The sequence below is a fragment of the Chrysemys picta genome, chromosome 3 (assembly GCF_011386835.1).
Source record: "Chrysemys picta bellii isolate R12L10 chromosome 3, ASM1138683v2, whole genome shotgun sequence".
Classification (NCBI taxonomy): domain Eukaryota; kingdom Metazoa; phylum Chordata; order Testudines; family Emydidae; genus Chrysemys; species Chrysemys picta.
Genome location: NC_088793.1, coordinates 64494582 through 64511057, shown reverse-complemented (window position 1 = coordinate 64511057; position 16476 = coordinate 64494582). Strand labels below are relative to the sequence as shown.

Sequence of the window (16476 nt, the reverse complement as noted above, 5' to 3'; positions counted from 1 at the left end):
ACAGCAAATAAATATGTATAAACATTTTCCCTTTAATATTTGTTTTATTATTTTAACAGGGATCCAAGTTTGTTTTCCTGGATAATGATTCCCAAGATCACTCTCTCTCCTATCATGCTACAGTAGTGTCAGCTAAAATTAGTAGAGCTACAAAAAGATTTCAAAATCATGTATTCCAGCTCTGCAGCTTACAGCCTAGTTGTTCACGTTGCAAAAGGAAACACCACCACTTCTGTACATGTGGTGCAAGACCTAGGAAAAGTGGAACACGTAGAAGTCCAAGAATCACCCTGGTTTTAAACTCTGAATTGATTTGCTTTTGTGGCTTGTAAGTGAGACTCTTCATACTACTTGAATGTGGTTCTTGTGGATGAATACAAAAGTCACACAACTGGCAAGAGTTATAAGCTAATGGCATTTTTTCACCTAGAACTGTTGCTCTTGTAAATTTAAGAAATTTACTTAAGGATTTCATTTTAAAAAAGGAGAAAAGGAAAAAAAAGAAAATGAATATGCCAAAATTTGATTGATGCTTTTTTCTCAGTTTCACATTTTGTTTTGCTTTGGACACATGCCCCTGCACGAGAGAATCATACAGTATAAAATCCCCTTGCTGTTCATATTTTATTAGTATAATATAATAAAAGCCAAAAATAATCAGCACTGGAGAACGCTTCAGGTTGAAAAAAGTGTGCATAATACATTCTTTGTGTTAGGTCTCCGTACTGTACTAGGAACTCTAATATTCCATTATTACAAAATGTGGTTGTGAAAGAGTATAAAAATAGACAAACAAAATAAAGACCAAAACACTCAAGCTTAGAACATGCAGTGCACAAAGTACAGTCCCATTGTATTTACCCAGTCATTAGCTGTCTGTTTGTTTTGTATATGGGGAAGTGCAAAGTAAACTAGAAAGCTTGCTTGCGTAGATACTTGCATCAGTACTGTAGGCTTATTAGTAGCTGGGCAGCTTTCTGCAAGTGAAAGCTTTTACGATTTGAAATCTTTCTAAAACAAACAATATGACATTTTTTCCCTTAGCTACTGTTCTTGAGTCTCAATTTCGAACACATTTATAATCCATAAATATGGATTACTGGTGCTGTAACTGAAAATGAGTCATTTTGTGTGCCCCTAGTCCAGAGTCATAGAATCACAGAATATCAGGGTTGGAAGGGACCTCAAGAGGTCATCTAGTCCAATCCCCTGCTCAAAGCAGGACCAATCCCCAACTAAATCATCCCAGCCAGGGTTTTGTCAAGCCTGACCTTAAAAACCTCTAAGGAAGGAGATTCCACCACCTCCCTAGGTAACCCATTCCAGTGCTTCACCACCCTTCTAGTGAAAAAGTTTTTCCTAATATTCAAACTAAACCTCCCTCCACTGCAGCTTCAGACCATTACTCCTTTGTACATTGATGTCCCCCTCCTAGCATGCACAGAAAGAGTGGGGTCAGTCACCTCTATGAAACCATCCCCAAAATCCACAGGTGGCCCTCTGTGGGGTTTGGTTTCATGGCAGGCAAGGAAATTGTGGGAGGATTCATGTTGAGTAGAGTAGGGCAGAGGCAAGGTGAGAAGAAGAGTGGATGCACATCATCCCAATTATACAGATGTATCAGAGGGGTAGCCGTGTTAGTCTGTATCCACAAAAACAACGAGGAATCCGGTGGCACCTTAAAGACTAACAGATTTATTTGGACATAAGCTGTTGTGGGTAAAAAACCCACTTTTTCTCAAGAAGTGGGTTTTTTACCAACAAAAGCTTATGCCCAAATAAATCTGTTAGTCTTTAAGGTGCCACCAGACTCCTTGTTGTTTTTATACAGATGTAGTACTTTCACCATGGAGCTTCCTCCCTAGAGGGGAGCCCCCCTTTCCAGCTTCCACCCCCCTCAAGGGCAGCCATGGTTGGAGGGGAGTGGATCCCTTGAGCAGTGCTTCTGGGGACCAAGGGTGGAGGAATGCCAGCGGCAAGGTGCCTATGTGCAGATGTTCCTAAGATTCGCAGGGTTTCATTTTTTCCACTGTTATTTTTCCTTATAAAAACTTGTCTAAAACACATTTACTAAATGCACTGAAAATTCACCTTCACAAGAAGCTTAATGCAAGAGCTGTCAAGCCTTTCAGTGAACGATAGGTCTCAGCAGTAATTACACAATGAATTCCAGCTTTAAATCTTGGAGATTACACAATGTATTTTTCTTCCAAAGAAAGAAGATCATTTTATGGCTTTTTATTTCAAACAAGCTCTTCTTCCCTTTTGGAAGTAGGTCAAACAATACTTGTTTCATCGGTTATTTTCAGACCTGAAAGCCGCCAACAAAATCTTCAGCCATGTTTCCTTTGTTTTTCCTACCTATCTGAGTCTCCTAAGTTTCCACAAAGCAGAAATTCAGCAGTTTCGCTCAAGGAAAATACAGGCAGTTAGCAGCAGGATCACTTTTAACCACGCGCTGCAGACTGTAAAGGTGGAATTAACACAATCAAACAGAACCATTGCAAATGTTTCACATCAGAAATATGCACCAATCCATCCATCTTCTTAGTATGAGATATTCACTGCTGAAAATTTATGGCAGAAAAAAACAAAGAAGGCCCAGAACAGAACAGACTAGAAAATAATTTTGGTAACTTTGATGGGGGGGAGGGGAGGGAATGAGTGGAATCCTAAAAGTTGCTGGCCGTTTTAAGGCTTACTCCCCCAGTACACCAGAGGCCTTTTGCATAAACTGTCAGGATTTCAGGGAATAGAGCCATTAGGCAACGTGGCAGTTTGCAAAGTATGAACAAGTGTACCAGCACTTTGAAGGGACCCAAATGACAGAGCCGTACACAACTTGGAAGAGAACAAAAGGGTTTCCCCCTCTTGCTCAATTTCGGGAATACATCTGAAGAAAGCAGTCTTTGTCCAAATTTATCCCTGGTGTTTCTCTATTCAAGTCAGTGGATTTGCCAAGTTTGTCCCTAGTGTAAAGCCAGTGGATTTAGACTGAGGGCGATACTGGTTCTTAAAGTATGAACTCTAACAGAGGAAAACCTCTTTGCTTTGATATTTTGTCTACAAGCCTCCTTTTATTTTCTCATTTACTGTTGGTAAAATTACACCTACCCACTCCTCATGCAGATTTTTGTCTGACATCACTCTGGATGACTTCTTATCGTAGCTTTATACAAGATAACCTACAATAGTTTGCAGGGGAAAAAAGCTTCCTTTCCTTGAGGCTGTGCAAGAATCCTTGCATTTGTCACACTGCTCTGACAGTAAGGGAAATGTATATGTACACTATTCACTCACCACAATTGAATATCTTGTACCTAGCAGAGTGAGGCTGCGGTTGTAGTCCGTCTCTCCAGTAAAGAATCAACAACAGCCTTTGCTAATGTTATTTCCAAGCTTTTCTGAACTCTTTTCAATCTTTCTTCCTTCTGGTTTTATGAAAGGAAAATGTCACTGCTCAGTTTTAGAGCTCACTTCTGCAGCTACCCTGGCTCTAAACTACTATTATTCAATCAACTGAGAGTCCCATGTGTGTAGAAACCACTTACCTAGGACCTTAGATAGTTCAAAATTAACTCACCGTTTGTTTTGCAATATTGAAATCACTGGGACTACTCATATGAATAAGTGCTACTCACCCTAACTGCTGCAGATCCAGGACTCGCATAAGGTCCAAATTGTGCAAACTTTGGCAATGGGTACTAACCTGTGGAATTCATTGCCAGGCGATGTTGTGAAGGCCAAAACAATAACTGGGTTAAAAAAAAAATAGAGAACTTCATGGAGGATAGATCCATTAATAGTTATTAGCCAAGATGGTCAGGGATGCAACCCCATGCTTTGGGTGTCCCTAAGCCTCTGCCAGATGCTGGGAATGGACGACGGGGGATAAATCACTTCATAACCACCGTATTCTGTTCAATCCCTTTGAAGCATCTGGCATTGACTACTGTCAGAAGATAGGATACTCGTCTAGATGGACCATTGGTCTGACCTAGTATGACCGTTCTTATGTTCTTGCTCTTATTTGTAATTAGATGAAGTGATTAGAATCTCTTATATTGCACTGGAGTATTTCTTTAAATATAGTCTATTATTAATCTGTTTCTGCTACTAGCTACTAATACAGCACAATATGAGTTTTGGCAGTGAAAGATTATATTCTCGCTAACATCTACTGTTCTTTATTTCAAACACTGTTTGCATTGCCACCGCTACAAATTGGAACCAAACATCAACTTTTTCCAATAAAATTTGTGCAGCTGCACATATTATAGAAGTTTTCATAGCATGGCTCATATATCTTTTCATCTTAACACCGCTATGCCGTATTTTCCTTTAAATTGCTATTAAACAAAACCAGATAATTTTGGCACATATGTAGACAGTATCAAGTTGTGGTGTAGATAATGTAAAGGGAAAACCTAACGGTCAGTGACAGAATTTCTCTGGCACTGGACAAGAACTTTAATTCATTCCTCTTGCTTTTTATCAGCTTGTCACTGTGCATTAAATACAGTGTACAACGCACAGTGTTATCAGAAAAAAACTTCTATTACAAAACCACAAAAGTATGACCTTCTCAGAGTTGCCAACATATCCAACATCCCATCCTCCTACCCCTGTCGCATACAGGGTAAAGATTGCTATGTCTAAATTCCTAGCATTTGAACTAAATAATTAATTCCTTATAAAAACCGTGATTTTATCCATAGAGTATCAAAATTACATACACATATACTCTGTCAAAAATGTCAAACTAAGACAAATAATAAACAGGCAACTTTCTACAGATTATTTCACTAAAATCTGCACATTGCTTATATATGAAACTCACTGCTTTTTGGTAGAGAACGATGCCTGTATGGCAATTTCCTGTAATCCTGGGCTATCCTGTTCACCAGCCTCTAACTCCATTGTGCATAGCTCATCTGTTAATAATGCTTACTTTTTTTTTTGGTGGTGGTGGTGGGAGGAGGACGGGAGAAGTACAGTATGTGTGGAGAAAATAATCAAAGAGAGGAAGAAAAGGAGAAGCATTGTTCATTCCAAATTTTAATTTATTCTTATTCCTAAAGAAATCGTAAGTACATTTAAAATAACAAATTCCTATATACACTAGATATAATACATTTGCAAGGCAAATATACATCCGACCTCTACCCCTGCAAAGCCCAGGGCCGGTGCAAGGAAGTTTCGCGCCCTAGGTGAAACTTCTACCTTGCGCCCCCGCCCCCCAGCCCTGCGGCAGCTCTCTGCCCCCCCTCCGGCCTGAGGTGCTCCCCCCTGTGCAGCAGCTCCCCACCCGAGCTCACCTCTGCTCCGCCTCCTCCCCGAGCATGCCACCCCCGCTCTAATTCTCCTCCCCTCCCAGGCTTGCAGCGCCAAACAGGTGATTGGCGCCGCAAGCCTGGGAGGCGGGAGAAGTGGAGTGGCCGCTGCGCTGGAAGAGGGAGTCTGAGCCACACGTGGCAGCGCGCCACCAGCAGCCCAGCCCAGGAACGCTGTAAAAAAATTGGGGGCACCGCTTTTTGGCGCCCCCAAATCTTGGTGCCCTAGGCAACCGCCTAGTTTGCCTTAATGGTAGCACCGGCCCTGGCAAAGCCTAACTAGATCATTTCACCTTGAAATGAGTAAAACACAATGCTGATCACCATGCAACTCCTGCTATCCCAGCAGGAATAACTGCATCCCTCCATTTGTCCATAAATGATTTAATTCAGGGAATCTTTATGAAGAACACACAAGTGTTCTTACTATTTATAAAGCACCTGAGACTTAAGAGACACTTTACAATAGTGAACACACACAAATCAACAGACTGAGGACAACAGGCCAAATCCTGCTCACTGTACTCATATAAATAGTACTGAGTTCAAATCCATTGTTTCAGAGTTATTCTCCCAAATAACTTTTAATAGCCTGATCCTTCTTCCATTGAAACAAATAGGAGTTTTGCCACTGAATTCCAGCACAGGAGGATAATATCTTTTAAGATATGGGATGAAATGGTAAAGCTCCTATCAACTTCAGTGGGGTCAGAGTTTCACCCATGAACTACCTGGTAGATTAACCAGGTAGATTGATGTCATTGTCAGTGAGTTGTGATGCTTGTTTCTTACCTTTTTTTTTTTTTTTTTAAAAGGAAAGATGTAAAAGGAAAGTAATTATATGCTTTTTTAAAGGTCTATGTTAGTTTTTTAAACAGATTTAAATGCCTTATGCATAAATGCATCATTTAATTTGTTTATTTTCAAGAGTAAAAATGTAAAATCATTTAGATTAAGTAGGCACCAATTTTTGACAAAAAGTTATGCTCCTAAATCTATATTTAGGCATCTAATAAGTGGCCTGACTTTCAACAGCGATGAGCACTCAGTAGCTCCCACTGAAGTCAATTGAAATGTACATGAGCTTCATTGGGAGTTGTGGATGCCCAGCACTTTAAGTCAGGCCATATATTTAGGTATCTAAAATACATACACTTAGAAGCCTAATTTTAGGCACCCATATTTAAAGAAACAAACAAAAAAATAGGGCATAATCTTTTCTTTACCACTTTCAAAATTATTTTTAAAGAAGAAATATTAAGCAGTGAATGGCTCCAAGTTGGAGAGACTGTTAGGGTAACTGCAGAATATCACAGAATACATTAAGGCCAAACGTTCAAAAAATGCCCAGAAATGTGGGTACCTCCATTCCTGAGTGCCTCACTTGAGATCCACAACAGTGGCCTTTTATTCAGAGGACTGAGCAAGTGCTCAGTAAATATAGAATTATTTTTAACCTGTTGTGCACCTCATGAAATGGTCTATTGTGCTTTTGGAGAACTAATCTACAATAGCGGCACTATTTGTTTTCTCCATGTGACTCAAAAGAAGGGTCCTATTTTTGCTGCTGCTCCTGCCAATCGATTCAGTACAGGTGTCATTATGAAATGAATTAATAGTGCCATCTCAGTAGAATGCATAACATTTAAACACATCATTTACTTTATGTTCTACTGGCCACTGATGACGACATTCTAACGGATAGCTGCGATACAGATTTACTTACTTCTCATTTCTAACAAGGTCCAGTTATTTACTGGGTTATGTAAATGGGGACCTACCAAATGCAATGGGCCAAATTCATCCCTGAAGTAACTTCACTGAAATCAGCGTCAGAAAGTTACACCAGGGATGTTGCCTAATGTGAGAAGGACCCTTTGAAAAGGACCCAGTGAAGATACTTTTCATAATATAAAATTATTTGGTCTCCACAGCATGCTGTCTCAGCATTTTTTATCCATTCAGTTGTGAGAGCAAACTATTTTATTTACTATAGGGTTACTCCTACATTCAGGACAGCTAACATTGTTTTTGGCAGAAAACGTGGAAGTGTTTGTTCTCATAGCACCCTAGCCACCAAATTGTACTGATCTGCCAATTGATAAGAAAAAGATGTTGCATTTGGGGCCAACCAACCTTATAGTGCAGATGCTAAAGTAAAAGAGATGAGATACTAATAAAGGAGGAACTCTTGGTGAAAATTCCCACTAATGCCAATGGGGGCCAGAATTTCACCCTCAGTGATTGAGGGCCAAAACTAAGGCTGTGACAGGGGAGCCACACTGGAAAGAGGAGCATCCAAGAAAGTGCCCCTGGAGGTCTCCTTAACTCGCACTTCTCACCATATAGGTTGTTTATAATTGGATCTTTAATCACTATTGTGTGACCATTTTACCTATTACCATAGCTAGGCTCACTGGTCTGTAATTCCCAAGGTCACCCCTAGCACCACTGTTAAAAGCAAGTACAACTCAGGCATTCTGGGATAGTAGCTCATTTAAAAATCTTAGTACGAGGAACAGCTCTTTCTCCACTATGTGATGCAAGTGAGAGGAAAGCAGCATGTCTCTCCCCACCTCCCTGCTGGTGGTTTCTATCTAAGGGGGATGCTGTATCGCCCACATGGGCCTTAGGACCAAGAAGCCCCCATATTTCCAGACTCACTGGTCTAGCTGATTAATAAGAGCAGCGCTGTGATCAGCATCCCGCCTGCTCTACTGGATAAAATGCAATAATTCTCTGATGACAGTGAGTGAAAAGTAACTTTCAAGCCAACACATCTCAGGAACTATTCCAGCTACCCTGGTCAATTTTTCCAAAGTCAGAAACTTCCATATATAGATTAAGAAAACATGGTTTTTGGCTCTTTTTAGAGACAACTTGTTAATTTTTTGTAGAGTGTTTTGGGCTATATGTGTTTTAGAAAGTGAACATTTCAATTCTGGCAGCTTCTCTGAAACGCAGACTTTCCTATTTGACTCAGACATATTTAATATTAATTCTCCATCAACTTTTACTCTTTGTGAGATAATTGCAGACAATATTCTTGTGCTCTGTACGGATATAATCTCAATTTCCTTCTAGATGTAATGTTAACAAAAGCTCCTCATATACAGATGCCTGGGACACAGAGTCTTTCAATGACATTTCCTTTGCTGCAGTACCTGTAGCACAGCCAGTAGATTTTAAATCCAGCTTTCAGACTCCTGTGTTGTGATGAACACAGCACAACTATTTTAAGCACCTTTGGTGGTATCTATACTGTAGGGAATACCTATATGTGGCTACTGTACTTAGTACAAATAGGAAAGTGCTTCATGTTCATTTTCTTTTATGCTAGTGCTACGGCAGGTAGGGTAGGTGGGTAACCCATCACCAGCAATCTAGAGCATTGGGTATGTTAGGATCTCAGAAATGTATGTAACATATTTTATAGCCCCTCCTTTCTTAGGGTTATCTTTATTTCCAGTCAACCAGAAGGTGACTGAAATTGATAAGCCTTTTGTTCTTAGGGAACAGTCCTGGTCTTACAACTACGATTCAGAAACTTAGTATCAGCAGGTAGCACCCTATAGTCTTAACAATGGGTAGCTAGGGTATCACTGAGTGTTTCATAGAAACTGTGTGTGAAGTGAGATAACAATCACATCCTCTAGGAATTAGGTTAAGGAACAAACTATAGTTCCCTCATGATCGGATGTAGCGGATTATGGGATGTTATCTGCTTCCCCAGCTCATTTCCTTGCTGTAATCAGTTCAGATCAGCACTGTTTCTTGCCTCTTGCTGTCCTATATGTGGATATGCACATACACTTCACTTCCTCCCAAAAGACCAATTACAGTTAGACTATAAGCAGTTGTGGTACCTTTCTGCAGGCCCCAAAATCTCTGCAAGTGGGGAGAGAAGAGTAGCCACTTGAGAACTCAGCATCATCCTAATATACTCTATTCACTGGACCAGATTTGTGCTTTAAGAAATGGGTTACAATAAGAGACTGACTCAGGCAGTGTCGGGACAGGAGACCTCTTTGTAAGAGTGTAGCATACATCTGCCTGTGCTAGCCTATAAGTCAATACAGCCTCTACCTTCTCCTCCGAGGCCATGCTAGGGTAGCCAAGAACTGTAGCTTGGAACAATCCTGGCACTCAGGAAAGGCAAAGAGTGAAACTGTGTCTAACCACCACACAAGGGAGCAAGGAACAATAACAGAAAGGAGACTTTTTCTGTGAGACTCCTACCACCAATGCACACCTGTGCAGATGTAGAGTAGTCACACTCAAACCTTCTATGTATAGCTATATAACTTTATATATGTGTACACGTCAATGTATATTTTACACACATATTATACATTAATAAATACATCACTGAGAAGAAACAACTTATAATATGGAAGACAACAGTGGACCCCTTACATGAAAGCACAGATGGCATCATATTATGAAGTACATCTATTCCTACATATGCTGTTGCTTCAGCCACATTATCAATATAAAGAGATAACCACAACAAAGTATCAAAATACGAAACAATACAACAACAAAAACATAATTTTTTGAATTAATCAATGCTTTACAAAACCTAAAAGCTTCACTATTCAGCACGTGCTTCAGAAAAAAGTTCCATGTAGTCAGGGATCTCTAAGTATGCATGTGAATCTGACATGCACTTATATTTTTTCTATTAGCTTCAGGTACAATGATGTAAATAAACAGTCAGACAAAACCAGCCATTTCTAGGGAATTAGCACACTCCACTGATGTGCTGTGAGGAATGAGGCCAAAGGCCAAGTGATTTCATACCCAAGAAGTTTATTATTGCTCTCATGAAACAAAATTAGTACAGAAAAGGACCATTTCTATGCTTTTACTGGGAATCACTGGGCATGACATCGACAGCTAATCATAAGGCTCTACTTCCATTCAGCAGTCAAAGCAAAGCCATAATTCATTCTGAATAAACCATTATGCTAAGCAAAATAAAATGTTATCAAACCTTGCATTATTAGGTCTTTGAAGCAGAAAAGAAGTTGAAGTGTTCCATGATGCCTTAATTATTTTACAGAGCTGCTGCTTTACAGCAGAGCCTGTCATAGTCAATCTATGTCAGGTTAAAATCATAGGGTTTAAAAGCAATGTGAAGCCAATTAAAATAGAAGGGATTTTTTTATATTAATTTGAATTAAACAAACACTAAGTCAGTGATTTGACAGCATAATATATAGGCCTGCTCAGTATCAACTATAACAATCTTAAATGACTACTGAAGAGTTCATAACTCAGATAGCTGCCTGAATTATCATTAGTTATGTTTACATAACAGTTTAAAAAATGCTGATGTTACTGAACCATAATAAGCTACGAGAGATAAAATGGAAAATATCACCACATCACAGCCCAGAAAGCACAAGTCCTAGAGTCATGGGAGGTTTGGAGGCTCTCTCCCTGCCCCTCCTCCGCCCCTCCGCCCCCTCCCCCCCAACATTATTATGGATCAAAAACATCTCATTTCTATCAAGTTTGTGGGATATCGTAAATTTATGGTTAGAAACATAACATGGTTCTAATCAGATTGGTCTGAATTAAAATGATATTTTTGCAGCTGTAAACTGTACCGTAAAGAGAAAGCATAATAAAAAACACATTGTTTTTTCTAGAAGAGCAAATTCTAACAGTTGGAGTGAGATGCAAATGCTAAACCCACTAAAAGGGGAAAAAACATTAAAAATGAAGGCCCATATTCATTTCAGTTCTGCTTCGGTGGCCATAATTTTGGTTCTCTTCAGAATCAGTGCAGTGAGGGCCAAGCACATTGACTGAAGTTATAAATCACAGTGGATAAACATACATGTATCAGTATGACAATGATGCTGGAGTTCAGCCTTAGACAAATGAACATTTGGCATGCCAGATTAAATACCAGCACAAGGAAATACCATTCTTAATAAATAGGGCAAGAGTGTACTTCACAATATACACTCTATTGATTAAGATGAATCCAACCTTTAATTTGTTCCACGCCAAGAACTTTCAGCGTCACTTAACCACAAAGAATACACTTCTGTCAATATATCCTACTACTGCACTACTTTGTGCTGTCCTGGGATAAACTTCTTGTGTCTTTGCACACACGTGCATAACTAGTTTAAAAGAATCCATCTGGATCCTTGCATGCCAAAAGGAGAAAAACCAGTTCAGACTGGAAGAGACAAAGGCGATGTTACTGGGGGTGGAAGAAATGCTGTCCTCTGCCTCACCGTCAATGCAGGTTTAAAATGGAGCAATGATGAGGCAAAAATGAAGAGAGGAATTTTCTTGGCATTGGGCAGAGCAAACTTATTTATTCAGTGACTCTGGAAAAAGTGTATAAGAACAGAGAAATATTGCAAAAAGTTTTTCTTCTTCCCATTTAATGTTTCTCAAATAAGTGACAGTTCTGAGTGTTTATTGCATACCACAAATGTTTGTCTCATAAGATGGGTGGTCTGAATTTGAACATCACAATATTTCTGTTCATTAATTGCTGTTTACTTTGTATGAGCTTGCCAAGACCTCTGTCCACCTTGTCAGCTTCTGCCCGTTGACTCGTTGAGTCACCTCTTATGAGCTAAGTAATCTAGTTTGAAAAATACCAGTGTGGTGCCTTTTGCAGATTTTCCTCTATAAGTAAGGAGGGGAAAAAATAGCAAGAAATACTAAACTGATCATGAAATACATCTTAAAATCTTATTAGAGGAACTGCATTTTTATTAACTTACATTAAAGTGAAAACTCTGATGTAAGACTTGAAGAACTATTACATCATAGAAAAAAGTTTAAGAACTGATTCAACAAGCTTTTATCATTATTCATCCTACAATACAGACACGCAAATGCAACCACCAAACACAAGCTACAGTGAGCAACCTTATCTCAGTACTCACTTCACTCTCTCTTCTCAATGAGTAAAAGCTGCTAACTACACAAACTCTAATGATATCACTCACTTAAACAACAAATCCCATATTCTGTATAGTCACTGTTTTTAAAGACACACTTTGAAATAACAGATTTCACTCACTACTTTGGAGTGGGAAAATGGTTACTATCACTATGAATAGGTTAGTAGGAAATGTGACAAGGAATTATCACGAATAGAGCAGTGGGTTTCTCAGGGAGTATAGATTCCAGGGGGAGGCAGCATAATATATTAATTCTCATACACGAAGAATGACCTCACACAACTCAACTAGTGACTTTGTCACTCCTGTGTCTGCCCCCCTTAAGGTCAGGAGAAAGCGTTCCTTCTGTACAGGGCTCCCAGCAGAAGTCTAGACAACAAATGCTCATTGAGTTTATGAGGGAAAATAAAGACCACAAAATAAATAATAATTTTAAATACATACATTTAAAGCAAAGGTGCAAAAAATGACAAAGGCACAGCTAGACAGGCTTGCATTGAGAAGTCTGGAAATATTGCCTTCATCACAACATAAATGAACAAAGCTTCTCAGTCTAAAAGCTGTCAGAATTTCATTTTGTCTTACCAATTTACAAGTTCCAGCTAGTTTCTTGGTGGGTGAAATCACTGACTTTTCAGACCAGGATTTTATACTGTGTCTCATATCTCATCAATAAAAGCTGTGCATCATGTTCCATTCCTTCACCCTTCCCCTCTTTTTATGTCTTTGATCGTGAAGTCAAATGGTTATCCTCAACAATACTCTGAAAGGGCCATATATGGCTCAGTTCTGCAATGTACTGAGCACTCTGGCATGTGATCCAGCAAAGCACTTAAATATGTGCTTAACTTTAACCATATTGGTGGCTCCACTGAAGTCTTTAATTACACAATCATAGATAATTTACAAGACCTTTGCTTCCACCAATACACATACAACTTTGCCTCATTCATGGTGCATCATTTAGACTCCACAATAAATAAAGCAAGAGGTCTGCACAAAAGGAGTATGTGATTATATTATTAAACACTGTATCATGATTAGGGCCCTACCAAATTCATGGCCATGACCATGAAATCTGATCTTCCCTGTGAAATCTGGCTATTTGTAGGGGAGTCCAGATTTCACAGAGTTGGGTGGCTGAAGAGCAGCAGCTGTTGGCCAAGAGCCCAGCTCAGAAGGCAGTGCCACCACCAGCAGCAGTGCAGAAATGAGGGTGACATGGTCTGGGGGTCATCACTTTTTGGGGGGCAGGGATGGCCTTATAGGTGGGTGAATGAGTGACCGCCCAGGTCATGGTCAGGGGGGCACCATGGTCACCCCCCACACACAGCCAGCCTAACGCCCCTTTAACTTTTAAGTTCTGGGCCTGGAGCAAGGGAGAGGAAGGGCTGAGGGCGCTTCAGCCAGGGCTCCTACTGTGCACCGGGCTCCAGCTGCTTGTTCTGGATGGGCTGGGGAAGGACAGGACTTCCTCTTCCTCTGCATGGGCTGCTCCCAAGGCCAGGTCAGGCCCATCTCCGGGAACCTCCTCCAGCTGCAGGAAACTCCGTGGCTGCTCTCTGACTGCCCAGCGCTGAAGGCAGCAGTACAGAAGTAAGAGTGACAATACTGCAAACACTGACTCACCCACACAAACACACAATAGCCTTGTGACTCCTGCCCCATGACTCTGTTTTGGGTCATCATCCCCACAGTTACAATATCATGAAATTTATGACTTCTAAAATCCTATGACCGTGAAATTGAGGCCCTAATCGTAACGCTTATTTGCAAGAGGACAGGCAACATTTGGCATTATCTATCTTTTGCATCTTGAACATCATTTTAACAGGAGTATTGCTGTTGTTGTAAGACATTAGATATTTTGGGGGCTATAAACACCACAGACATGTAATACATACATTGTGCCTATCACAACCTTCATGTAAGCAAGTTTTTGTCTGGCTAGATGGAAAAAAGGAGATCCCTTACAATGTGTGGGAAGGAGTAAAGTTTACAAGATGGACAGAAAAGGTAGAAAGCACTAGGACCAGATCTGTAGAAGGCTACTACATTCTCTTTCTGCTGACTGGAAGAGTGGGTGAGGGGGGTATTTATATCTCTTGCAGTCCCAGAAAGGCCCTCTTTTACATTCACATTACATTTACCTTATAAGTGCATAAGAGGCACTGTCACTACTCCCTAGGGTGACCAGATAGCAAATGTGAAAAATCGGGACGAGGGTGGGAGGTAATAGGAGCCTATATAAGAAAAAGACCCAAAAATCGGGACATCTGGTCACCCTACTACTCCCTGAATGTCTGTTGATGGTTCCTTGATGATAACAATGTAGTTTCAAAGAATCACCACCCCACAAAGGACAATTCCATTAGGTATGGATTCCAACTGAGTCCAGTAAGCCAGACTCATGATACAGAATTGCTGGACTGCAAAGATATCAAGATTTGGATCTCTGCATAGTTAACTCTACCAGTTGACTCTCATGAGACAATTAGAAGTATCATAGAGAGGACTTGCACTGGGACAAAATCAAGAAAGCTTGACAATCTAGCTTAAAAAAATCAGATTCTGAATGAAATTCTAAGTATGAATTCCTAACAGAAAATCTCTAACATTTATTGTAATGTCTAAGTATCTTAAAATGTAGAGTATTTGGTCTGACTGTTTCAAACATGAATTTATTTTGTGTGCTTTTTTCTTTTTATATTCTAAATTTAGCAGGAAAATCTGAATTTTTTAGCATATCTTTTGTAGCTCTGTGCAAATTGTAATTTTTTGGTCTCATTTCCCCTTGCAACGTTTTGCCTCTCTCTTCCATATTTCTACGCTGTCTATTGTAATATCCTGAGTATATCTTCATTCCTGTCCTGGATTTTAGAACAATACAGAAAAGATTGTGCCAAGAGAATCCATATAGGCTATAAACAAAGCCTAGATCATGCTAGGTCAGAAATTTATGAGTTTATTGAATTGCTGCCTTAATATTTATATCATACAGACACAACAAACCTCTTAATTATGTACCTGACTGTGTTTTGGTTCAAAGAGTTATTTGTCCCTTACTGTTCTTACTGGGTCAACTTAATCAGATTCCCACTATTCTCACCTGCTTTCCTTTCAAATGGCATAATCTCTCTCCCATTATTCGGGGTTATTTTGGTCTGTTCCACTTCTCCTCTTTCCTTTTAACCACCCTTGTTATTACCCCCGTCACTGTCATTAGTTCTTTGCCCCCGTCTGAGTTTATTTTCTTTGTGTCTATCCCAGTCCTTTATTCTATGTTATCTCTCTGGACTTTATTTGGTTTTGGCTGCCAACCCAGTGACACCATCTAATATTGTGATTTATGAAAACAGTGACAGAGTCCTTTATAGTTTATGATCCTTGCCAGCTGGACACCAAAAAAAGAGTGAGGAGCGAGAAATGAAATTGACTAGGATGGCAGATTCTGAAACACCATGGTTATCTGCCAGTGCTTCAGAGACTAGGATTTTAGTCAGTTTAATTTTACTGCCAACTGGGATTGTGTCAAAATATAAAACAAAATCAGATCACCACATTTAATAATTTTCTTATGTGTCTGTGTAAGTAGTGTGTGTTAACAATCTTGCACCTGAATACTTCAATATGCCTTCTTCTGGAGTATCTAACTGACGGTAACTTCCAAACCTCTCCCACTATTTGGCCCAAAGAGGAGAGGCATTGCCATCAAGTCCTGTTAGTGTACTGCAGACATTCAGCACTGACATTCATGCAGCTCTCCAAATTACAGGGACTGTCCTACCCTGAGCCAAACTTCTAATAAACTGGAAAACACAAGTGCAAGGGCCATTATACTATTTCTCTGGTTGACCAAAGATAAACAGGACCCCAGAAAATTCCTCTGAAGCAGGGGTGGCCAATCTGTGGCTCTGGAGCCACATGCAGCTCTTCAGAAGTTAATATGTGGCTCCTTGTATAGGCATCGACTCTGGGGATGGAGCTACAGGCACCAACTTTCCAATGTGCCGGGAGGTGCTCACTGCTTAACCCCTGGCTCTGCCACAGGCCTGCCCCACTCCACCCCTTCCTGCCCGCTCCCCTGAGCCTGCTCTGCCCTTGCTCCTCTCCCCTTCCCCCTCCCCCCCGAAGCCTCCTGCATGCCATGAAACAGCTGATCAGGCAGTGCAGGGAAGTGGGGAGGCACTGATTGGCAGGGC

The 16476-nt window shown here is 40.2% G+C and overlaps 1 protein-coding gene across 3 annotated transcripts in view; it reads right to left on the bottom strand.

The window, feature by feature from the left end:
• Positions 1-16476, bottom strand: part of BCKDHB (branched chain keto acid dehydrogenase E1 subunit beta) — a 268552-nt gene that overhangs the window by 61246 nt on the left and 190830 nt on the right. The window contains exon 10 of one of the 3 annotated variants that reach the window (XM_065588086.1): positions 13533-13850. The exons of the other annotated variants lie outside the window; for them this stretch is intronic. Within the exon in view, the coding sequence (XP_065444158.1) occupies positions 13677-13850 (174 nt within the window). The 3' untranslated portion in view covers positions 13533-13676. Of the gene's footprint in view, positions 1-13532; positions 13851-16476 lie in introns of those variants that run through there. 3 annotated transcript variants of the gene reach the window in all.